The 26,495-nt window shown below is 49.5% G+C and overlaps 1 protein-coding gene across 4 annotated transcripts in view; it reads right to left on the reverse strand.

The window, feature by feature from the left end:
- RAD18 (RAD18 E3 ubiquitin protein ligase) overlaps positions 1–26,495 on the reverse strand; it is a 543,966-nt gene that overhangs the window by 234,115 nt on the left and 283,356 nt on the right. For all 4 annotated transcript variants that reach the window (XM_063941263.1, XM_063941261.1, XM_063941264.1 and 1 more), the window contains exon 9: positions 5,047–5,107. In XM_063941263.1, the coding sequence (XP_063797333.1) occupies positions 5,047–5,107 (61 nt within the window). The remainder of the gene's footprint in view (positions 1–5,046; positions 5,108–26,495) is intronic.

A 26,495-nucleotide genomic window follows, 5' to 3' on the forward strand; every position in this document is an offset into this window, starting at 1 on the left:
TGTGCCTCTGCCATCTGGTCGCCCGTGGCAACACAAATGCATTCAATAGCTGTTGTCAATCAATGTACTCTAGTATACCCACATGGTCTTATGTGCTTCCAGCCAGCCCAGTTACACTAGATCATCCAGCTGTTGTGAAACTACAAGTCCCAGCATGCTTTACCAGCTAATCAGTGGAAGGTATGCTGGCAAAGCATGCTGGGACTTGTAGTTTCACAACAGCTGGAGGGCCACGAGTTTGACATGCCTGCACTAGATATATCAGAAAAGACTAACACAGATGTTTTCTAATATTCTATTGCTGCAAACACCCCTTTTCGGTGCATCAGGTCCCGTGCGTCTTTGCTTGCGCAGAGCGTCTTTATTGTGCAAAGATGGGCGTATAAATCACAATGCGACAAAATCACTTCACGAGACCACCCTGATCGTGATATGCGACACTTGTACATCTGTGTGCAGCCGAGTCTGTATCTGTATAGGCAGTGCTACAATGCAGCAGACACAACTTTTCTTTCACCCCACGTGACTCAGTCGCACCCAGATATACAAGTGTTGAATATCAGATTTATTAGTGCAATCTCGTGAAGCGGATTTGTCACATCACAGCGAAAAGGATGCAACACCACTCGGTGCGGACGTAGCTCCATGGGAGTGTCAGACGGGCAATTACGTGGCCAGGTAACTCCCGCATCCTTAAGCAATGATACACTCAGCAGCGCAATTTGATGGAAATTGGGAAACGCTGCTCCAGCTGCACAGTGGAGACCCTGCAGTCAGCACTACACTGGTGAGGGCAGGTAGATACACGTACTGAGCGTGTCATTAATTATGGCGTTCTAAAGCGACTGTCTGAGGCTTAGGCGTTATAGAAGACATATATAGAGCTGCTATAGCGGCTGCATCCCACGTTCTGCAATGCTTTGTACTGTAAGGTCTTTTGCGCTTTTTGTTTGCACTTCTTCTGCTTAGGAGGTCATTCAGAGTTGATCGTTAGCTGACGTTGTTCACAGCGCAGCGATCAGGCTAAAAATCGGCATTTCTGAGTATGCACCGCAATGCGCAGCACGACATACAGGTACAAAGTCCTTTGTGGTTTTGCACAGGTTCTGGCGAAGCTTTCAGTCGCAAGGGCGCAATGCAGGAAGATTGACAGGAAGGGGGCGTTTCTGGGTGTCAACTGACCGTTTTCTGTGAGTGTTTGGAAAAACGCAGGCGTGCCAGGGAAAACGCAGGCGTGGCTGGGCGGGTGTGTGAGGCCAAAAGCCAACCCTCCAACGTTAGAATCAACGCACACGAAGAGTAAGTCCAGGGCTGGTCTTGTTTTGCACAAAATGTTTTTGCAGGCGCTCTGCTGCACAAGCGTTCGCACTTCTGCAAAGCGAAAATACACTCCCCGGTGCGTGGCGACAATTCATTTGCACGGCTGCTAAAAGTAGCTAGCGAGCGATCAACTTGGAATGACCCCCTATGTACTAAGGCACTGCCGCCCCTTTGTGATGCCACATAAAGAATAATTCCAATAATCTTAATGATTGCAACAGATCAAATATAAGAGTAGGCTGTGCTTAGCCGTGACGTCACGCGGTAGGCACGCACTAGTGTGGAACATGTGTGTGTTCTGACCCATAGGAGACGCCACTACTGCTCGTACATACAAGTGTTATGCTGGCTAAATCTGGTCCTTTGCTTTTTGATACCAGTAAAAGTGATGCTTAATATTTCAATCAACATCCTGTGGTGTTGTAGAGCAAATAGACCTACAGCAGTAAATGACGGTCCGCGCGGGGATGGCGCAGAATGGGTTAATGGAACGAGCACATAATAGAAAGCACTGTTTCCTTTTCATTTCGCTCTATGTTACCATTCTCTGTCAATATATGCAAACCGTTATTTATTGGTTTTTAAAGGGGAGAACAATACAAGTTACCGTGGTTACAAAACACTGAGATTGCTGTTCACCGAGTGACGTGGGTTTGTCTAAATGATCTGGCCGGTAAATGAAAGCAGGTCAGGATTCAGCTGTGCGCACTGAGCGCTGGGCAGAGATGACGTGGCCAGCTTTTGTGTCATGTCAGGAGTTACAGGCAGGTAAAGGGCGACACGTTACACCAGCACCACGTCACTTCTCCCCAGAGTGTTTTTCTTACTGGGTGGCAGGCGGGGAAGAGGAAGGGGGGGGAGGAGGGGGCGCTAGCCGGTCTATCACGCACCGCCCCATCTGCCATCTCCACGGTATGGCGGGCACAGTGAAAGGGGGAGGCTGCCTTGCTTGCCTCCAGTGGTAGGGCGGGCCATGGTTGAGGTGGAGGGGAAAATATACAGTCGTTCGTCGGTGATCTGAAGCTCAAGCGCAATTGGACCATACAGAAAGAACGATCCAAAGCACAAGAGCACACCTCCAAATGGTCACTTCCTGCCAGTCACTTTTCCATGAAACCCTCGTTGCTGGCGGGATCGCAGTGGCACCTTCACACATGCACTTTGCGATCGCAGCACATGCGTGGTCTACTGAAAACTGCCCATTGAGTACAAACATGAGTTAGGCCCAATGTATGTTAATTTGTACTAAGACCGTTCCGCAACATCTATTTGTACTCCTAAAAGCACCATTTAGAGGTTTCCTATGTGATGAAATGCATCATTTATAATATATACTGTAGTATAACTCTAACCACTATGGGGTGTATTCAATTCCTGTCGGATTTCTCGGCTTGTCGGATTAACGGGAGTTTCCGACAATTTCAAGTAGAATCCAGATTCAACCTATTCAATCAAGCTCCCATTTATCCGACAATTTAAAAATTCCGACTTGTTGAAAGCACGTGGTTCAGCCGCGGATCTACGTGTTTTGTCGGATTAGCGGCCAAATCAGACAGGTTTTAGCCCCGTTTCCGATAATGTCAATTCGACTTTACAAAAAAAGTCATAATGGCATTGTCGGGAACGGCCAAATGCTGCGAATTGAATAATGACATGTCGGAAAGGATCCGACATCAATTGAATATACCCCTATGTCGGAAAAATAAATGAGAACTGAACCACTGCAGTATTGGAATATTTATATACAGGAATTCTACCAGCACATCTGCACTTACTATATACCTATCTTTCCACCATACATTTTGAAAGGATTGTGGGGATTTTACATTTCTACACTGTATATGCGCAAGTGATCGGACGTCCTGGGTGAATCTGATTGGACATCGCGATACTGTAGGTGCAATCAGCGTTTCCGATAACCCAGGGAGGTTGGTCCATTGGCTGGAGAAGCTGGGATAGGCACATCAGGATTTGCCAGAGGACGACAAACTTTAGCTTGTAGTTCTTTTATAAAAGGACAAAAACTGGATGCATTACTAATTGGGCATTGCACTTTGGCTATAAGTGGGTGATACAAGTCATATAAGATTGCATGACAAGTCCAATGTAAATGCAGATTTAATTCCCTGACAGGCATACTATGAATACAGTCTGTGTAAGTCATTTTATAGAACTGTATTTTCTGATGGGCAGTCTGCTTCTCGTCTGCATTCGGAGGCAGCATTCCTGAAGCATCAAACCTGAGAACACAAACATGTCATCTTCTGCCAGCCAGACTGCAGATCTCAGTGACAGTGGACTCAACGGGACCAAAGCATGAAAGTCCCGCAGAGTAATTAGCATTTACACAAAGCAGATTACCGCATGACTTTATCACACCCGCTGAAAGCGAATTACGTTACTCTGCATAAACAGTGTCAAAATCCCTGTTGGTCTTCATTCATCCTTCTGGCGCTATGAGGTGTCTGAGACAAACAAGGGACTGCTTTGCACAACACACACCTGCAAGACGCTCTTTATCCTGAAATGCACCGCAGGTGAGCAGACAGTGGGCCGGGAAATAAGAACGCCACCTACACGTCTCCGACTGGTCTGATGAACATGCCACAGCAAGCTCCCTGTCTAATTATACTATCAAGTCAGGCTGTCAGAAAATACATTTATTCTTATTTTCTGCAAACATTCAATGTAATAGTCGGGTATAACTGTATCTTCCGTCAACATGCCCCTCCCCCATTCTCAGCGCTACTGATTGCCATAAATATTTACTAACTGCTGGAGGAGACATTATAATGCAGAATACAGGAGACAAAACACAACAGGCGACTCTAAAGGTGACCATACATCAGCGGAGTATCTGGGCAAATCTGTTATTCTGATGCCTGGGTTGGGGGATCGGGTGAAATCCAACATTTTGGAAACCTGCTAATTCTGCCCAAAAAACTGATTGGTATTGGCGAGTCTGGGATTTTTAACATGATTGATTTTCCCAATTCCCAGACAGATCACCAATCATCGACGTCTGCCGATCTGCGTTTATTTTTTTTAATCACTGATCGGCGTCAGGGAATCGCCTGGCTGACATATGGCACACATAAAACTTATTCCCACCCAGATGTAATTACATTTAATTAAACAACAAAATCTCACTGAATGCACTCAACCTATCACCCGGTCTAGCGACTGTAGTGCAGGAGATCCTCCATCACACAGAGAGGCATTTTCAAAATTGTTGATGGGTTGTCAAAGCCCCTCCCACATGTGACTACTTATTCTCTTGAATGCAAAAGAGGAGGAGCTATGACAACCCGAGAACAAGAGGGAGGAGATCCTGTTCAGGACAATGAGACATTACAGGTTCTTGTGTTCTGGACCGTTAAGTTTGATTCTGGGTGCATTTATCTTTTTACTATGGTGCAATACGTGCACATACCAGGACAGGAGAACATATGACGTTTATAACACGGCCGATACACAATCAGAATCAGCGTGCACTTGGGCATTGAGTGCTTTCAGAGAGAACATTGCGTTCCGCTGTTCCTAGGCACAGTACTTATGTGTTTCCTGGTGACACAGCTCTGCAGGGAGAATATGGAATGGTGATATACTGAGTATTCATTTATTCAGAGCACAAGGACCTGTATCGGGGTGGGAAGCAGAAGGACTCATCCCCTGTGCTAAAATAAGGGTGGAAAATCTGCGCAAAAGTGCAAAGTCATCACTCACTGTATTCCGCGTGAATCTCGTCTATTTGTGCTTCGCTCTGCTGCTTACTGAACGTCATAACCTAGAGGTGGGGAGAACACACGATGTCAGATCAGTATCAATCATTCTAGAACAAATTACCAGCCTGAGATGAGAGTACTTCCATTTCTGGGAAAAGTAATATTACACAGTTATTCTAAGTTCTGCGAAGACCTGGATTATTTATTTTTTGGTCACATAAGGCAGCCTAAAATTAGTGTCTGTACATAGACTGCATGGACATGCTGGGACTTGTAGTTCCAGCAAATCTGGTAATCCACAGGATGCCTAAGCTCAGTGATGATCATTAGGTACATCAGCAGAGTATAAACAAATTGCATTTATTATTGTATAGACAAAAAAAGAAAGAAAAAAAGTACATACAGGCCCAGATATGTGCCGAGCAACTCCTAAACTCCGAACCAGCAATGTCGTTATAAAAATAGGATTTTAATTACCTACCGGTAAATCCTTTTCTCGTAGTCCATAAGGGATATTGGGGAGACCTAGTACGATGGGGGTATAGACGGGATCCAAAGGAGACAGTCACTTTAAATTTCTTCACTGGGTGTTCTGCCTCCTCCCCTCTATGCACCCTCCCATAGGCAGTTATAGGTAAAACAGTGCCCGAAGGAGAAAGGACATATATGAGAGAAGGAAATATGACAACAAAGAGTGGTGAGATTTATACACCAGCACACCACTAACAAAACAACCAGCAACAGCTGGTAACAACAGCAGCAACAGCTGAACAGGTAACCACATAACCGAGAACCTTCAGAAAAGTCAACGCACTGAGGCGGGCGCCCAATATCCCTTATGGACTACGAGAAAAGGATTTACCAGTAGGTAATTAAAATCCTATTTTCTCTAGCATCCATAAGGGATATTGGGGAGACTTAGTACGATGGGGACGTCCCACAGCTTACAGAACGGGCGGGATCGTGCGGAGACTGCTACAGCACTGCCTGCACAAACTGGGTATCCCCTTTGGTCAGGGTATCAAACTTGTAGAACTTAACAAAAGTGTTCTGCCCCGACCAGGTAGTTGCTCGGCATAGTTGCAAGGCCGAGACTCCACGAGCAGCCGCCAAGGAAGAGCCCACCGATCTTGTAGAGTGGCCCTTCAGAGACTTAGGAACAGGTAAGGCTGCAGACACATAGGCCTGTTGGATAGTAAGCCTAAGCCAACAAGCAATGGACTGCTTTGAAGCAGGACAACCGTTTTTCTACGCATCACAGAGCACGGACAAGGAATCAGTCTTTCTGATCCGAGCCGTTCGCTTGACATCGATCTTCAAGGCTCGCACTGCATCCAATGCCTCCGGAGGGGCAGAGGTGTTAGAACTTGACGGAACCACAATAAGTTGATTCAGATGGAACGCAGAGACAACCTTCGGCAGAAACTGCTGTCTAGTCCGGAGATCCACTCTGTCCTCGTAAAAGACCAAGTATGGACATTTCCACAATAAGCCCCCCAATTCTGAGACACGTCGAGCAGAAGCCAGGGCCAGCAACATCACTGTCTTCCATGTGAGGTACTTGTCTTCAACCGTCATCAAAGGTTCAAACCAGGAGGACTGTATAAATTCCAACACCACATTCAAATCCCAGGGTGCTGTAGGCGGCACAAAAGGAGGTTGTATGTGGAGTATCCCCTGCAAGAAGGTCTGAACTTCTGGCAATAGTGCCAATTTCTTCTGGAAGAAAATGAAGAGCAATGAAATCTGGACCTTAATGGAACCCATACGTAAGCCCTTATCCACACCAGCTTGCAGTAAACGTAAGAAACGACCCAAGTGGAATTCTGCAGGTGGATACGTGCATTCCTCGCACCAGGAGACATATCTTCTCCAGATATGATGATAGTGTTTTGACGTCACCGGTTTTCTGATCTGAACCATGGTAGCAATAACCTTTTTGGAAATGCCCTTGTGAGCTAGGATGTTCCGCTCAACCACCATGCCATCAAACGAAGTCGCCATAAGTCCGGGTAGACTAACAGTCCATGTTGAAGAAGATCTCTTCTCAGTGGTAGAGGCCAAGGGTCTTCGACGAACACGTCCAGAAGATCCGCGTACCACGCCCTCCGAGGCCAATCCGGGGAAATCTGAACTGCCTGGACTCCCTGATTTCTGATTCACTTGAGCACCCTTGGGAGCAACGGAATCAGAGGAAATAGGTAGACAAGCCGGTAAGGACAATGCGACGTCAGTGCATCCACTGCCCTCGCCTGAGGGTCCCTGGTTCGTGAGCAATACCAGTGAAGCTTCTTGTTGAGTCGAGAAGCCATCATGTCTATTTGTGGGCAGCCCCACCGGTGGATATTCTGCTGGAACACCTGCTGGTGGAGACCCCACTACCCCGGGTGGAGATCGGGACGACTCAGGAAGTCAGCTTTCCAGTTGTCTACTCCCAGAATGAAGATTGCGGACATTGCTCCTGCATTTCTTTCTGCCCAGAGGAGTATCCTCGACACCTCTCGCATTCAGGCTCTTTTGTCCCTCCTTGCCGATTGATGTACGCCACTGCGGTGGCGTTGTCCGACTGTACTTGGATCGCGTGATACTTGAGCAGAAGAGAGGCCTGAAGCAGAGCATTGTAGATCGCCCGAAGTTCCAGAATGTTGATCGGAAGGAGACTTTCTTGGGCTGACCACCTGCCCTGGAACTGCGCCCCTTGGGTGACAGCTCCCCATCCTCTTAGACTCGCATCTGTCGTGAGGAGGGTCCAATCAAGAATCCTGAAACTACTGCCTTCTAGGAGATTGGAGGATTGCAGCCACCACAGGAGGGAAATCCTGGCCTGAGGTGATAACCTAATCAGCTGGTGCGTCTGCAGATGTGATCCTAACCACTTGCTCAGGAGATCCAACTGAAATGTTCTGGCATGGAACCTCCCATATTGGATCGCTTTGTATGAGGCGACCATCTATCCCAACAATCTTATGCAAAGATGGATGGACACTCGAGTAGGTCAGAGCACCATGCGGACCATCTCCTGAAGTGTTCTCGCCTTGTCCTCCGGAAGGAACACTTTCTGGGCCACAGTACCCAGGAACAGGAGCTGCTGAGTTGGCTCCAGGTGGGACTTCTGTAAGTTGAGGATCCACCCATGGTGTGATAGAAGTTGGATAGTGCAGTTGATATGGAGCAATAAAAGCTCCCTGGATCCTGCCTTTATCAGAAGATCGTCCAAGTAAGGGACCACATTGACCCCCTGGACCCAGAGCTGGAACATCATCTCCGCCATCACCTACGTGAAAACCCTCAGAGTTGTGGACAGGTCGAGGGTAGGGCCTAGAACTGGTAGTGATTGTCCAGCAGGGCAAACAAACCTTAGGTACGCTTGATGAGGTGGCCAAATCGGAATATGAAGGTAGGCATCCTTGATATCCAAGGAAACCGTGAATTCCTGTTCCTCCAGGCCCGCAATCACTGCTTGCAAGGCTTCCATTTTGAACTTGAAAACCTTTAGGGAAGGGTTCAAGGACTTGAGAGTCAAAATGGGTCTTACCGTCCCGTCCGGTTTCGGTACCACAAACAGGTTGGAGTAATAACCCTTGCCTCGTTGTGGTATAGGTACTGGAACAATAACGTGGGACTGGACCAACTATAAGATAGCCTGTTGCAATGTAATCCTCATATCCTCCAAAAAGCTGGGAAGCTTGATTTGAAAAAACGTTGGGGAGGAGCAGCGTCGAACTCCAGCTTGTAGCCTTGAGAAATGAGATCCCTGACCAAAATATCCTGTCAGGAAACCTCCCAGATGCGGCTGACGTGACGCAGTCATGATCCCACCCTGAGATCCCCTCAGGGTGGGTGGACACAGTCATGCTGAGGCCTTAGTGGAAGCAGAACTGGTGGTCTGTTCCTGAGAGCCGGTGCTCGCAAGCTTCCGAGACTTACCTCTGGTGTCTCTATTTGCATTCAAGGCACCTATGGCCTTAGATCGATATCTGTTAGACCGAAAGGACTGTATAGACGGCCCAAGGTAGGAGTGTCTCGCCGGTGGGGCCCCAGAGGGGAGAAACGTGGATTTCCTAGCTGTGACTTTGGAAGTCCACATATCCAACTTGACCCCAAAGAGCTATTTCCAGGAAAAGGGGAGGGATTTCACACTGCACTTTGATTCTGCATCCGCAATCCACTAACGCAACCACAAAGCCGTGCGCGTCGACACTGCCATGGCAGAAGTCCTAGCATTAATATTTCCCATTTCCTTAAGCGAGTCACACAGGACGCGTGAAGTGTCCTGAATGTGTTTAAGGAGGGTCAGCATAGTGACATGGGGCATAGCCCCAGAGAGGCCCTCCTGAATTTGAGTAGCCCACGAGTGAATAGCATGGGTCATCCAGCAACCAGCTATGTCCAGCCTCTGCGATACACCTGCTGCTATGTAACTAGATTTTAGTGTAGTCTCTATTTTCCGGTCCCCAGGATCCGTTATGGTAAAGGAGCCCGCGGCAGGCAGCACCGCCTTCTTAGACAGTCGAGAGACTGAATCATCAACCCCTGGGGGTTCCTCCCAAAACTTACTTCCTTCAGGATTAAATGGGTAAGTGTGCAAAAACTTTTTTGACACTTGAAATTTTTTTGTCTGGATTTTTCCAGGCTAACTTGAATAAGTCATTTAACTCTGCAGAATCAGGGAAAGTGACATTAGGCTTGTTCTGTGCAAAGAAAAATGCGTCCTCTAGAGGGAGCTTTAACACGTCCCGTATAGCCAGAATGAGGGGTTCAATACCCTGAGCAGAATCGGAATCACCACTAACGGGAACCAAGTCCTCCCCATCCTCCTATATATCCTCATCGGTATCAGAGAGTAGAGCAGGTAAACCACGCTTTTGCGGACCAGCATGAGGGGGGGTGTATCTACCATAGCAGCTAAATCTGCAACAGCCTGTTGTAGTAGCTGAGTTTTCTGTACATTAGCAGTGAGTTGGGATGACATATCAGACATCATAGTTTTTAGAGGCCCTAACCAGGAGGGCGCTGGACCCTCTCCCACAGCCCCTTCACTGATTTGAGAAGATTGGCTGCATTGTTCACATGAAACAGAATCAGATGATAATGGAGAGAATCTGGTGTGGCATACACTGCACAGCTTGTGTTTACCCATGTTTCACAGTAAGCACAATAACATACACACAGACAGTTATACTTTGCAAGCCTGCCCTTACTGTATGTGAGAGGAGACACAGAGCGAGAGAGGGACACCAGCACACCCCTAGTTGCACAGCCCCAGTAAGGCTGACAGCTAACTATAACACAGTAACACTAATAATTTCTGTCCTGCAAAGGACCCAGATAGTGTACAATAGCGGCTCTCCCCCTTTCCTACACCCAGGAAGCGTTGTGTGAGCTTCCTGTGGCTGCATTAAGCAGAGGAAGGCGCCAAAATACAGCTGGTCCCGCTCTGAGGTAGCTTTGCCAACTCTAATGGCGCCAGAGCTACAGTGATTATTTATACTGGCAATGTCTCCTATTTGCTTAAAAATATCACAAAAGTGCTAGTTCAAGCGATTTATAGACAGTCTACACGGGGGGCTCTAGCGGGAACCCCCCAGGAGGGTTCCGTATGAAACGCCCGTTTTTGCCGCACTTTGAACCGGGGGACCCCCCTAGCGGGGCCACCGGTTTGTACTCCCCACAGACGTCACCTTAAGGCAGTGTTAGGGGTGTGCGGGGTGCTGCGGTAGTGACAGCCAAGGCGCAGCCCCGCTGAACAACAACCCCTCAGGACAGTGGTCCTGCAGCGGGGAAGCGGCTCTGCACCTTGCAAGGCCGGTGACCGTACCTCCCCCAACTTCCACGGTGCAGGTATGCTGTTGCCCAAACAGCATACCAAAAATAACAAACATTGAAAATAAACTGAAGAAAACTCTCTGAAGCTGCAGAGTGCGCATTCTCTCCTGAGGGCATTTTTTTCTAAACTGCCTGTGGGAGGGGGCATAGAGGGGAGGAGCCAGCACACCCAGTGAAGAAATTTAAAGAGCACCGGCTCCTTTGGACCCGTCTATACCCCATTGTACTAAGTCTCCCCAATTTCCATTAAGGATGCTAGAGAAAAACTTTTTTTTTGCCCAGTATAGGCATTGTAACAATGACGGACAAATGATTACTGGGTGTAGTATATAATGTATAACCCAAATGTCCAGCATATAAGGTCTGTGCCATATAAGGTAATTACACAGCAGAACGAATTCTGATTGCACCAGCCTGTAGGATCTACTTAGATAGTTCATTTATGATCCTATAAACCACAAACAAGACCAATTAAAAGAGCGAGCAAAGCACAGAACTCTCTTCAACCCCCCCCCCCCCCCATGTGTAATATTTTTGGATAGGGCCAAGAAGACCGGTAGATAAAGAAGACATATATAGGGTCAGCGAGGGCTGATAGCGACTATCTTTCCTGCAGTGAGATGGGTAATGTTCAAAAGACTTTCCCATTCAATCTGTAAAATGAATGGAACTAAATACCATCGTATGGTAATCTATACAAAGGTTTTGGGAAGCCTTTGGCAGGAGGGAGACGGAATTATGCATGCAGATTTCCTGGAACGTGTCATTAGATGGCTTTGCATGTCTGTGATGCTGGCTGAAAATCATCCGTCATCCTGACTTGTCTTCCCCGTCAAAATATAGCCAGAAAAGATGGCTAATTGAGAGTTGCTGCAAAGGTCATGTCACAAGAACAGGGGAAGACTGTCCGCGCAATTGTCTTATACAAATTGCCTCTCTTTCCGGGGAAGGGGACGCGGCAGCTCCGGGGGACTCAGACAGATTTACCAGGTATTAGGATACCGCTGACAAATGCCTGCACTGCGGAGAACAAGGACTTTCTCCCCATTTCCTGAGATTGGAGGAAGAAGGCGCCTCTCATTCACAGGCTCACTAATCAGTCACTGCAGATGGGGACACAGTCAGATGGGGACACAGATATCCCTGGTGACTACAGCGTGGAGATAACACAGGATGAAGAAGGGATGTGTGGGCTAGAGTCTTACAGAATAATATAGCGTGTGTACTTTCATTACACTTGGCTAATTTGCTTTAAGCAAAGCTGAGAGGTGATAAAAGTTGTAACATGGGGCTATTCAACCACAAGCAAAAGGTACAAGTAACTTAACGTAGCAATGCAACTAATTAATAAAGGAAAATTGTTATCCTTCCTCTCAAATTCACTTCATAATACACACATTTATATTATAAACATAAATACATACTATTATGTATATATATATATACACACACATATATATGTATATATATATATATATATATATATATATATATATGTATACACATACACACACACACACATATATATATATATATATATATATACACACACACACACATACAGTATAACGAGTTTTATGGTAAGAACTTACCATTGTTAAAACTCTTTCTGCGAGGTACACTGGGCTCCACATGGAATGGACAATGGGGTGTAGAGTAGGATCTTGATCCGAGGCATCAACAGGCTCAAAGCTTTGACTGTTCCCAGAATGCACAGCGCCGCCTCCTCTATAACCCCGCCCCCCAGCACAGGAGCTCAGTTTTAGTTAACCAGCCCAATGCAGTAGCAGGAAAAGAGATGACAACGGTTAGTAGCCACAAACACCACACTCTCACGACAGGAGAAGTGTCAGCGGCTAATGCCATACCAACCCAAAGAAGCCAAGTGCGTCAGGGTGGGCACCTTGTGGAGCCCAGTGTACCTCGCAGAAAGAGTTTTAACAAAGGTAAGTTCTTACCATAAAACTCATTTTCTGCTGCAGGGTACACTGGACTCCACAAGGAAAGACATAAGAGATGTCCTAAAGCAGTTCCTTATGGGAGGGGACGCACTGTAGCGGCCACAAGAACCCAGCGTCCAAAGGAAGCATCCTGGGAAGCGGCAGTATCGAAGGCATAGAACCTTATGAACGTGTTCACCGAGGACCATGTAGACGCCTTGCACAATTGTTCAAGGGTCGCACCACGGCGGGCCGCCCAAGAAGGTCCAACAGACCGAGTAGAATGGGCCGTAATGTGAGCAGGAGCTGATAGACCAGCCCTCACATAAGCATGTTCAATCACCATTCTAATCCATCTGGCCAAAGTTTACTTGTGAGCAGGCCAGCCCAGTTTGTGAAATCCAAACAACACAAAGAGAGAATCAGATTTCCTAATAGAAGCAGTTCTCTAAACATAGATACGGAGAGCCCGTACCACATCCAAAGACCGCTTTTTGGGAGACAGATCAGGAGAGACAAGGGTCGGAACCACAATCTTCTGATTAAGGTGGAACGAAGAAACCACCTTAGGTAGCTAGCCGGGACGAGTCCTAAGAACCGCCCGGTCACAGTGCAAAATCAGATATGGGGAGCTACAGGACAAAGCACCCAAATCTGACACACGTCTAGCTGAAGCAATAGCCAGCAGAAACACCACCTTAAGGGAGAGCCACTTAAGGTCAGCTGATCCAAGAGGTTCAAACGGAGACTCTTGCAACGCCTCCAAAACCACCGACAAGTCCCAAGGAGCCACAGGCGGGACATAGGGAGGTTGGATATGCAACACACCCTGAGTAAAGATATGCACATCAGGTAAGGTCGCAATTTTTCTCTGAAACCACACCGACAAGGCAGATATTTGAACCTTGAGGGAGGCCAGATGCAGGCCTAATTCCAGGCCCTGCTGAAGAAAGGCCAACAACTTGGCTATACTAAATTCGGAAGCGTCATAATCGTTAGATGCACACCAAACGAAGTAAGAATGCCAGACCCTATAGTAAATCCGAGCCGAAGCCGGTTTCCGGGCCAGCAACATTGTTTGAATGACCGCCTCAGAAAACCCCTTAGCCCTTAAGTCGGAAGCTTCAAGAGCCACGCCGTCAAAGACAGCCGGGCTAGGTCCTGGTAGACACAGGGGCCCTGAACGAGGTCTGGGCGTTGTGGAAGTAGAATTGGACGCTCTGACTATAGGCCTTGCAGGTCTGAGAACCAGTGCAGTCTGGGCCACGCTGGAGCTATGAGAAGCAGAATCCCTTTTTCTTGCTTGAACTTCCGAATTACCCTGGGCAGGAGTGACACCGGAGGGAACACATGAGCCAGCCGAAACGTCCACGGTACCGCCAGCGCATCCACGAATGCTGCTTGAGGATCCCTTGTCCTTGCTCCGAAGACCGGAACCTTGTGATTGTGTCGAGACGCCATCAGATCTACGTCTGGAAGGCACCACCTTTCCACTAGGAGTTGAAACACTTCTGGATGGAGGCCCCACTCGCCGGCATGTACGTCTTGACGACTGAGAAAGTCCGCTTCCCAATTCAGGACTCCCGGAATGAATATTGCCGATATGGCCGGTAGATGGCGTTCTGCCCACTGTAGAATCCGTGAGACTTCCTTCATTGCTAGGCGGCTTCGAGTGCCGCCTTGATGATTTATGTAAGCCACTGTGGTGGCGTTGTCCGACTGTGCTTGAACAGGACGGTTCTGAATTAAATGCTGGGCTAGGTTCAAGGCATTGAAGACCGCCCGCAACTCCAGAATATTGATCGAGAGGAGGGACTCCTCCTTGGTCCACCGGCCCTGAAGGGAGTGTTGCTCCAGCACCGCGCCCCAACCTCTTAGACTGGCATCTGTCGTCAACAGGACCCAGTTGGATATCCAGAACGGACAGCCCCTGCACAGTTGTTGGTCCCGGAGCCACCAGAGCAGCGACAGACGGACCTCCGGAGTCAATGAGATCATTTGAGACCTGATCCGGTGAGGCAGGCCATCCCATTTGGCTAGAATCAGCCTCTGGAGAGGGCGAGAGCGAAATTGAGCATACTCCACCATGTCGAATGCGGACACCATGAGGCCCAGCACCTGCATCACCGAATGTATTGACACTTGCGGACGAGATAGGAAGCAACGAATCCTGTCCTGAAGTTTCAGGACTTTCTCCTGAGACAGTAGTGCTCCCAGATGCCCCATGCTCTGAGCAGGGATCAAGGATGACTTCTTCCAGTTGATGAGCCACCCTTGGGCTTGCAGAAACCGGACCGTCACATCTAGATGACGCAGGAGAAGTTCTGGGGAATTTGCCAGGATTAACAAGTCGTCCAAATACGGCAGTATACTGACCCCTTGACGGCGGAGTACCACCGTCATCACCGCCATGACTTTTGTAAAGACTCGCGGAGCCGATGTTAAACCAAAAGGTAGCGCCCGAAACTGGTAATGGCAGTTGCCAATTGCAAACCTCAGGTATTGCTGATGAGACACTGCTATAGGAATATGCAGGTAAGCATCCTGTATATCCAGGGAGACCATGAAGTCCCCAGGTTCCAAGGCCAGAACTATAGAGCGAAGGGTTTCCATCCGGAACTTGGAAACCTTCACAAACCTGTTCAATGCCTTGAGGTTGAGAATGAGCCGGGAGGACCCATTCGGTTTCGGAACTAGAAACAGCGGAGAATAGTACCCCCGGCCCCTCTGAGCAAGGGGCACCTGTACTACGACTCCTGTATCCAGGAGGGTCTGTACCACTGAATGTAGAGTGTTTGCCTTTGTCTTGTCCAACAGGACATCTGTCTGGCAAAATCGATGAGGGGGTCGGTTTTTGAAGGCTATGGCGTAACCTCGAGTGACGACTTCCCGTACCCAGGCATCTGAAGTGGTCTTCAACCATTCCTGGGTATACCCTAGAAGCCGGCCCCCCAACCTGGGATCCCCCAGAGGGAGGCCCGCCCCGTCATGCGGCAGGCTTATCTGTCTTGGAATCAGGCTGACTGGCCGCCCAGGCTCTTTTGGGCTAAGGCTTACCAGGTTTGGAAGTGCGGGCCTGCTTGTTGTACGCCTGACCTTTTGCTTTACCTGAAGGACGAAAGGGGCGAAAGGAAGTACCTTTAGCCTTCGAGTCAGCCACAATCTTATTTAAATCCTCCCCAAACAGAATATCTCCCTTAAAAGGGAGTACCTCCAGGGTTTTTCTAGAGTCCAGATCCACAGACCAGGATCTCAGCCACAATATCCGGTGAGCCAGGACTGACGTAGTAGAGGCCTTGGCTGCCAGGATACCGGCATCAGAAGCCGCCTCTTTAATATAACGAGAAGCTGTGACAATACAAGACAAGCATTGTCTAGCATGGTCAGAGGAGATTTCAGCATCTAACTCCAAGGCCCATGCTTCAATGGCCTCTGCAGCCCAAGTAGCTGCAATAGTGGGCCTTTGTGCAGCACCCGTGAGGGTCTAAATCGCTTTAAGTCAAACCTCCACACGTTTATCCGTAGGCTCTTTTAGAGATGTGACGTTAGTGACTGGTGGAGCTGAGGAAACCACCATCTTAGCCACATGTGAGTCCACTGGAGGAGGCGTTTCCAAATTCTTAGACAGCTCCGTCACGAGGGGATAGCGACCCAGCATCTTCTTTTGAGGCACAAACTTCGTACCCGGGTTTTCCCAGGGTTCCTGACGTATATCAATTAGGTGGTCAGAGTGAGGTAAAACTTGTTGAATCACCTTCTGACGCTTGAACCTATCTGGTTTCTTAGGAGGAACGGATGGCTCGGGATCATCCGAAATCTGTAAAATTAACTTAATAGCCTCCAAAAGATCAGGAACATCCACTTGTGAACCACCCTCCCCATCAGCTGTATCTGAGTCAGATCCTGTGGGGTCAGTGTAAGTGCCGTCTTCATCCGACGAGGTGTCAGTGACAGCAGTGGATTGTGAGGAGACAAGCGCTCGCTTAGAGGACCCCTTGGACGTAGGCGAGCGACAGTCAGACTTTTTAGTAGTCAGGGACTGGTTAAACTTATTTAATTGAGCAGATAAATCGTCCGCCCACGGCGGGTTAGCTGCAGGGACCACAAACGGTTGTACCGGCATTGGGGGTCCCATAGGGGGTGTGAGTTTATGAACTAGCGTATGCAGAAGCGTGGAAAAAGCGGCCCACGGCAGGTCATTATTTGCCACCGTCCCACTGGGGGGCAAGGAGCCCCCAGAACCAGAGCCCAAAGCTGCTATATTCTCCTAATAGGTATCTGCGGCTTCAGCAACACCAACAGTGTGTTCAGCCCCAGAACCGTTACCCTCAAAAGCAGACATGATATAACTTGCAGTATCAGGTAACACAGTACAATTTGTCAGCAGCACAATACCTCTAGCCCAAACCCCTGCGCAGTGTAGTCAGCACCAGCAGAGATAAAGGAGAGATATGGTGACTAAATCACAGAGAAAAAATAAGAATTTACTTACCGATAATTCTATTTCTCATAGTCCGTAGTGGATGCTGGGGACTCCGAAAGGACCATGGGGAATAGCGGCTCCGCAGGAGACTGGGCACAAAGTAAAAGCTTTAGGACTAGCTGGTGTGCACTGGCTCCTCCCCCCATGACCCTCCTCCAAGCCTCAGTTAGGATACTGTGCCCGGACGAGCGTACACAATAAGGAAGGATTTTGAATCCCGGGTAAGACTCATACCAGCCACACCAATCACACCGTACAACTTGTGATCTGAACCCAGTTAACAGCATGATAACAGAAGGAGCCTCTGAAAAGATGGCTCACAACAACAATAACCCGATTTTTGTAACAATAACTATGTACAAGTAATGCAGACAATCCGCACTTGGGATGGGCGCCCAGCATCCACTACGGACTATGAGAAATAGAATTATCGGTAAGTAAATTCTTATTTTCTCTAACGTCCTAGTGGATGCTGGGGACTCCGAAAGGACCATGGGGATTATACCAAAGCTCCCAAACGGGCAGGAGAGTGCGGATGACTCTGCAGCACCGAATGAGAGAACTCCAGGTCCTCCTCAGCCAGGGTATCAAATTTGTAGAAATTAGCAAACGTGTTTGCCCCTGACCAAGTAGCTGCTCGGCAAAGTTGTAAAGCCGAGACCCCTCGGGCAGCCGCCCAAGATGAGCCCACTTTCCGTGTGGTATGGGCTTTTACAGATTTTGGCTGTGGCAGGCCTGCCACAGAATGTGCAAGCTGAATTGTACTACAAATCCAACGAGCAATCGTCTGCTTAGAAGCAGGAGCACCCAGCTTGTTGGGTGCATACAGGATAAACAGCGAATCAGATTTTCTGACTCCAGCCGTCCTGGAAACATATATTTTCAGGGCCCTGACTACGTCCAGCAACTTGGAATCCTCCAAGTCCCTAGTAGCCGCAGGCACCACAATAGGCTGGTTTAAGTGAAATGCTGAAACCACCTTAGGAAGAAATTGAGGACGAGTCCTCAATTCTGCCCTGTCCGAATGAAAAATTAGGTAAGGGCTTTTATAGGATAAAGCCGCCAATTCTGAGACACGCCTGGCTGAAGCCAGGGCTAACAGCATTACCACTTTCCATGTGAGATATTTTAAGTCAACAGTGGTGAGTGGTTCAAACCAATGTGATTTTAGGAATCCCAAAACTACATTGAGATCCCAAGGTGCCACTGGAGGCACAAAAGGAGGCTGTATATGCAGTACTCCCTTGACAAACGTCTGAACTTCAGGAACAGAAGCCAGTTCTTTTTGGAAGAATATTGACAGGGCCGAAATTTGAACCTTAATGGACCCTAATTTGAGGCCCATAGACAGTCCTGTTTGCAGGAAATGCAGGAAACGACCCAGTTGAAATTCCTCTGTAGGGGCCTTCCTGGCCTCGCACCACGCAACATATTTACACCAATTACGGTGATAATGTTGCACAGTTACATCCTTCCTGGCTTTGATCAGGGTAGGGATGACTTCCTCCGGAATGCCTTTTTCCTTCAGGATCCGGCGTTCAACCGCCATGCCGTCAAACGCAGCCGCGGTAAGTCTTGGAACAGACATGGTCCCTGCTGGAGCAGGTCCTTTCTTAGAGGTAGAGGCCACGGGTCTTCCGTGAGCATCTCTTGAATTTCCGGGTACCAAGTCCTTCTTGGCCAATCCGGAGCCACGAGTATAGTCTTTACTCCTCTCCTTCTTATGATTCTCAGTACTTTTGGTATGAGAGGAAGAGGAGGGAACACATACACTGACTGGTACACCCACGGTGTTACCAGAGCGTCCACAGCTATTGCCTGAGGGTTCCTTGACCTGGCGCAATATCTGTCCAGTTTTTTGTTGAGGCGGGACGCCATCATGTCCACCTTTGGTTTTTCCCAACGGTTCACAATCATGTGGAAGACTTCTGGGTAAAGTCCCCACTCCCCCGGGTGAAGATCGTGTCTGCTGAGGAAGTCTGCTTCCCAGTTGTCCACTCCCGGAATGAACACTGCTGACAGTGCTATCACATGATTCTCCGCCCAGCGAAGAATCCTTGCCACTTCCATCATTGCTCTCCTGCTTCTACGTGGGCGACTGCCGTGATGTTGTCCGACTGGATCAACACCGGCTGACCCTGAAGCAGAGGTCTTGCCTGACTTAGGGCATTGTAAATGGCCCTTAGTTCCAGGATATTTATGTGAAGTGACGTTTCCATGCTTGACCACAAGCCCTGGAAATTTCTTCCCTGTGTGACTGCTCCCCAGCCTCTCAGGCTGGCATCCGTGGTCACCGGGACCCAATCCTGAATGCCGAATCTGCGGCCCTCTAGGAGATGAGCACTCTGTAACCACCACAGGAGAGACACCCTTGTCCTTGGAGACAGGGTTATCCGCTGATGCATTTGAAGATGCGATCCGGACCATTTGTCCAGCAGATCCCACTGAAAAGTTCTTGCGTGGAATCTGCCGAATGGAATCGGTTCGTAAGAAGCCACCATCTTTCCCAGGACCCTTGTGCATTGATGTACTGACACTTGGCCTGGTCTTAGGAGGTTCCTGACTAGGTCGGATAACTCCTTGGCTTTCTCCTCCGGGAGAAACACCTTTTTCTGTACTGTGTCCAGAATCATCCCTAGGAACAGCAGACGTGTCGTCGGAATCAGCTGCGATTTTGGAATATTTAGAATCCATCCGTGCTGTCGTAGTACTACTTGAGATAGTGCTACTCCGACCTCTAACTGTTCTCTGGACCTTGCCCTTATCAGGAGATCGTCCAAGTAAGGGATAATTAAGACGCCTTTTCTTCGAAGAAGAATCGTCATTTCGGCCATTACCTTGGTAAAGACCCGGGGTGCCGTGGACAATCCAAATGGCAGCGTCTGAAACTGATAGTGACAGTTCTGTACCACAAACCTGAGGTACCCTTGGTGAGAAGGGCAAATTGGGACATGGAGGTAAGCATCCTTGATGTCCAGAGACACCATATAGTCCCCTTCTTCCAGGTTCGCTATCACTGCTCTGAGTGACTCCATCTTGAACTTGAACCTTTTTATGTAAGTGTTCAAGGATTTCAGATTTAAAATGGGTCTCACCGAGCCGTCCGGCTTCGGTACCACAAACAGCGTGGAATAATACCCCTTTCCCTGTTGTAGGAGGGGTACCTTGATTATCACCTGCTGGGAATACAGCTTGTGAATGGCTTCCAATACCGCCTCCCTGTCAAGGGGAGACGTTGGTAAAGCAGACTTCAGGAACCGGCGAGGGGGAGACGTCTCGAATTCCAATTTGTACCCCTGAGATACTACCTGCAGGATCCAGGGGTCCACTTGCGAGTGAGCCCACTGCGCGCTGAAATTCTTGAGACGGGCCCCCACCGTGCCTGAGTCCGCTTGTAAGGCCCCAGCGTCATGCTGAGGACTTGGCAGAAGCGGGGGAGGGCTTCTGTTCGTGGGAAGAGGCTGTTTGCTGCAGTCTTTTTCCCCTTCCTCTGCCCCGGGGCAGATATGAGTGGCCTTTTGCCCGCTTGCCCTTATGGGGACGAAAGGACTGAGCCTGAAAAGACGGTATCTTTTTCTGCTGCGAGGTGACTTGGGGTAAAAAGGTGGATTTTCCAGCCGTTGCCGTGGCCACCAGGTCCGATAGACCGACCCCAAATAACTCCTCCCCTTTATACGGCAATACTTCCATATGCCGTTTGGAATCCGCATCCCCTGACCACTGTCGCGTCCATAATCCTCTTCTGGCAGAAATGGACATCGCACTTACTCTTGATGCCAGAGTGCAAATATCCCTCTGTGCATCTTGCATATATAGAAATGCATCCTTTAAATGCTCTATAGTCAATAATATATTGTCCCTGTCCAGGGTATCAATATTTTCAGTCAGGGAATCCGACCAAGCCACCCCAGCACTGCACATCCAGGCTGAGGCGATTGCTGGTCGCAGTATAATACCAGTATGTGTGTATATACTTTTAAGGATATTTTCCAGCTTCCTATCAGCTGGTTCCTTGAGGGCGGCCGTATCAGGAGACGGTAACGCCACTTGTTTTGATAAGCGTGTGAGCGCCTTATCTACGCTAGGGGGTGTTTCCCAACGCGCCCTAACCTCTGGCGGGAAAGGGTATAATGCCAATTAAATTTTTAGAAATTAGCAGTTTTTTATCGGGGGAAACCCACGCTTCATCACACACCTCATTTAATTCATCTGATTCAGGAAAAACTACGGGTAGTTTTTTCACACCCCACATAATACCCTTTTTTGTGGTACTTGTAGTATCAGAAATGTTCAAAACCTCCTTCATTGCCGTGATCATGTAACGTGTGGCCCTACTGGAAAATACGTTTGTTTCCTCACCGTCGACACTGGAGTCAGTGTCCGTGTCAGTGTCTGTATCGACCTGAGGTAACGGGCGTTTTATAGCCCCTGACGGTGTTTGAGACGCCTGTACAGGTATTAACTGATTTGCCGGCTGTCTCATGTCGTCAACAGTCTTTTGTAAAGTGCCGACACTATCACGTAATTCTTTCCATAAGACCATCCAGTCAGGTGTCGACTCCCTAGGGGGTGACATCACTAACACAGGCAATTGCTCCGCCTCCACACCATTTTCCTCCTCATACATGTCGACACAGCGTACCGACACACAGCACACACACAGGGAATGCTCTGATAGAGGACAGGACCCCACTAGCCCTTTGGGGAGTCAGAGGGAGAGTTTGCCAGCACACACCAGAGCGCTATATATATACAGGGATAACCTTATATAAGTGTTTTTCCCTAATATAGCTGCTGTATATATTAATATGCCAATTTAGTGCCCCCCCTCTCTTGTTTTACCCTGTTTCTGTAGTGCAGGACTGTAGGGGAGAGTCAGGGAGCCTTCCTCCAACGGAGCTGTGAGGAAAAAATGGCACTTGTGTGCTGAGGAGATAGGCTCCGCCCCTTTTTCGGCTGGCTTTTTTGTGGAAAACTGGCAGGGGTTAAATACATCCATATAGCCCAGGAGCTATATGTGATGTATTTTTAGCCATTTAAGGTATTTTCATTGCGTCCCAGGGCGCCCCCCCCCAGCGCCCTGCACCCTCAGTGACCGGAGTGTGAAGTGTGCTGAGAGCAATGGCGCACAGCTGCGGTGCTGTGCGCTACCTTATTGAAGACAGGACGTCTTCTGCCGCCGATTTTCTGGACCTCTTCACTCTTCTGGCTCTGTAAGGGGGCCGGCGGCGCGGCTCCGGGACCCATCCATGGCTGGGCCTGTGATCGTCCCTCTGGAGCTAATGTCCAGTAGCCTAAGAAGCCCAATCCACTCTGCACGCAGGTGAGTTCGCTTCTTCTCCCCTTAGTCCCTCGATGCAGTGAGCCTGTTGCCAGCAGGTCTCACTGAAAATAAAAAAACCTATTTAAACTTTTACTCTAAGCAGCTCAGGAGAGCCACCTAGATTGCACCCTTCTCGTTCGGGCACAAAATCTTAACTGAGGCTTGGAGGAGGGTCATAGGGTGAGGAGCCAGTGCACACCAGCTAGTCATAAAGCTTTTACTTTGTGCCCAGTCTCCTGCGGAGCCGCTATTCCCCATGGTCCTTTCGGAGTCCCCAGCATCCACTAGGACGTTAGAGAAATGCAGCTCCAGGGAGGTAACATTACTGTAAATGGCACCCTGGGGCTGGGGGAGGGGCTACAGGCCCAAGCCTTATCCCCCTGCTGGACCTCACCACTGGTACTATGGGCTGTAATAAAAACGATTTTTATGAGGAAAAAAACCGACCTGTGTCCTTGCCCTGGTGGTTTAGTGGAGTCCCTGTCCGACCACAGTGTCCACGCCAGCGCGCGCGGCCCGCCTCCCACCGGCCGCGCCGGACTGCGATTTCAGCGGGACCCACATAGGGGACCCTCTTACCTCCTCCCTGAGTGCGGCCACGCGATCCAGGAGAACTTCGGCGAGTGTGTAACTAACGGTGAGCAAACCGGAGCCTCCGCTGTAAGTACCCGGCAACCAGGGCGCGGGAGTATACATCGCCGCTGGGGGAGGTGATGGAGCCGCAGCAGGAGATGTCAGACTGACATCTATCACTGCTGCAGCCCTTGAAGCCTTCTATTTTCGCTTAAAAAGCTCTTCTCAGGGCTGCTGGAGCAGCCCCCCTGTTGTATGCCTGCTTACTGCATTGCACCAACTACAAAACTGAGCTCCTGTGCATGGAGGCGGGGTTATAGAGGAGGCGGCGCTATGCATTCTGGGAAGAAGGTCAAAGCTTTGAGCCTGTTGGTGCCTCGGATCAAGATCCTACTCTACACCCCCCGATGTTATTCCCTGTAGAGCCCAGTGTATCCCGCAGCAGAAAAAAATGCACTTTTTTAATAGATCGGAACCCATTTCTGACCGAAATCTGTCAGAAGCTGCCGTCTTTCCGACAAGACGGCAGCTTCCGACAGCTATTGAATACACCCCATAGTGTTTCTGGGATGCATGGGCCATGTCACTGTCCTGTTAAAGCCACGTGTTCTGCAATCTCTCTGTTGGCAACGTAATGACAAATTCTTGCACCAACGTTATGTATCAGTCACGGTTCACTGTGTCTTGGAAGAATGTTAGGAAGATGCGACTACGTGGTGTGGCACACCAGACACCAACATTCTGTGAGCGCAAAGACGACTTCCCCATTCCCCACAGCTGCGTAGACTTTTTTAACACTATATATATATATATATATATATATATACACATACATATGCACACACACAAGTATGTTGTAGAATTGTCACCATTATACTTTTTTCTGTTAGAAATAAATACGACACTATTTAGCACGCGACTTCTTGTGGCAGATTTATGGGACTATTAGGGTATCCGGATGATAGTTTAACAAGCAATAGGTTGACACCAAATTGCCGACATGCATATGGTAGCCACGGTCAAAAGGGCAAATGGTCGACAGAAGGTTTTTGGATTTTTTTACCATCCACGTGGACTACAATTGGGAATAGTAACCTGTGCAGAGCAATGCAAGGGGACACAATGCATAAATTGGGGTCCACGTGCTGGGAGATACATTTTGACATAAAAAAAAATATATCAAAAACTCCCATTCCAACGTTTTCATGTGTCGACTATGCTGACCTTATGCATGTTGACATAAGTCACTGTTGACCTTCTGTCGAACCATTGATTCATAACCAATTATCAGACAGCTGCTGCATTACATAGTACAATTAACCCTTGAAGCTTTATGTGCGAGTCTGAATTCTAGATACACTACAAGAAGGTTCAGTAGAAACAATGGGGGTCATTCCGAGTTGATCGCTCGCTAGCAGTTTTTAGCAGCCGTGCAAACGCTATGCCGCCGCCCACTGGGAGTGTATCTTAGCTTAGAAGAAGTGCGAACGAAAGGATCGCAGAGCGGCTACAATTTATTTTTGTGCAGTTTCAGAGTAGCTCAATACCTACTCAGCGCTTGCGATCACTTCAGACTGTTCAGTTCCGGTTTTGACGTCACAAACACGCCCAGCCACGCCCTGCGTTTTTCCGAACACTCCCTGAAAACGGTCAGTTGCCACCCAGAAACACCCACTTCATGTCAATCACTCTGCGGCCAGCAGTGCGACTGAAAAGCTTCGCTAGAACCTGTGTGAAACTACATCGTTCTTTGTAATAGTACGTCACGTGTGTGCATTGCGCCGCATGCGCAGAAGTGCCGATTTTTTGCCTCATCGCTGCACAGCGACCGAATGCAGCTAGCGATCAACTCGGAATGACCACCAATGATCTGACAATGGGAGGACAGGCATTTAAAATAAATAAAATTAGACATCACATCAGTGACAGGAGCTGGCCGCCACCATGCAGGGCTCACTCACACTCACACAGGAGCTGGCCGCCACCATGCAGGGCTCACTCACACTCACACAGGAGCTGGCCGCCACCATGCAGGGCTCACTCACACTCACACAGGAACTGGCCGCCACCATGCAGGGCTCACTCACACTCACACAGGAGCTGGCCGCCACCATGCAGGGCTCACTCACACAGGAGCTGGCCGCCACCATGCAGGGCTCACTCACACAGGAGCTGGCCGCCACCATGCAGGGCTCACTCACACTCACACAGGAGCTGGCCGCCACCATGCAGGGCTCACTCACACTCACACAGGAGCTGGCCGCCACCATGCAGGGCTCACTCACACTCACACAGGAGCTGGCCGCCACCATGCAGGGCTCACTCACACTCACACAGGAGCTGGCCGCCACCATGCAGGGCTCACTCACACTCACACAGGAGCTGGCCGCCACCATGCAGGGCTCACTCACACTCACACAGGAGCTGGCCGCCACCATGCAGGGCTCACTCACACTCACACAGGAGCTGGCCGCCACCATGCAGGGCTCACTCACACTCACACAGGAGCTGGCCGCCACCATGCAGGGCTCACTCACACTCACACAGGAGCTGGCCGCCACCATGCAGGGCTCACTCACACTCACACAGGAGCTGGCCGCCACCATGCAGGGCTCACTCACACAGGAGCTGGCCGCCACCATGCAGGGCTCACTCACACAGGAGCTGGCCGCCACCATGCAGGGCTCACTCACACTCACACAGGAGCTGGCCGCCACCATGCAGGGCTCACTCACACTCACAGGAGCTGGCCGCCACCATGCAGGGCTCACTCACACTCACACAGGAGCTGGCCGCCACCATGCAGGGCTCACTCACACTCACACAGGAGCTGGCCGCCACCATGCAGGGCTCACTCACACTCACACAGGAGCTGGCCGCCACCATGCAGGGCTCACTCACACTCACACAGGAGCTGGCCGCCACCATGCAGGGCTCACTCACGCTCACACAGGAGCTGGCCGCCACCATGCAGGGCTCACTCACGCTCACACAGGAGCTGGCCGCCACCATGCAGGGCTCACTCACGCTCACACAGGAGCTGGCCGCCACCATGCAGGGCTCACTCACGCTCACACAGGAGCTGGCCGCCACCATGCAGGGCTCACTCACGCTCACACAGGAGCTGGCCGCCACCATGCAGGGCTCACTCACGCTCACACAGGAGCTGGCCGCCACCATGCAGGGCTCACTCACGCTCACACAGGAGCTGGCCGCCACCATGCAGGGCTCACTCACGCTCACACAGGAGCTGGCCGCCACCATGCAGGGCTCACTCACGCTCACACAGGAGCTGGCCGCCACCA

This window comes from Pseudophryne corroboree, chromosome 9, assembly GCF_028390025.1.
Source record: "Pseudophryne corroboree isolate aPseCor3 chromosome 9, aPseCor3.hap2, whole genome shotgun sequence".
Taxonomy (NCBI): domain Eukaryota; kingdom Metazoa; phylum Chordata; class Amphibia; order Anura; family Myobatrachidae; genus Pseudophryne; species Pseudophryne corroboree.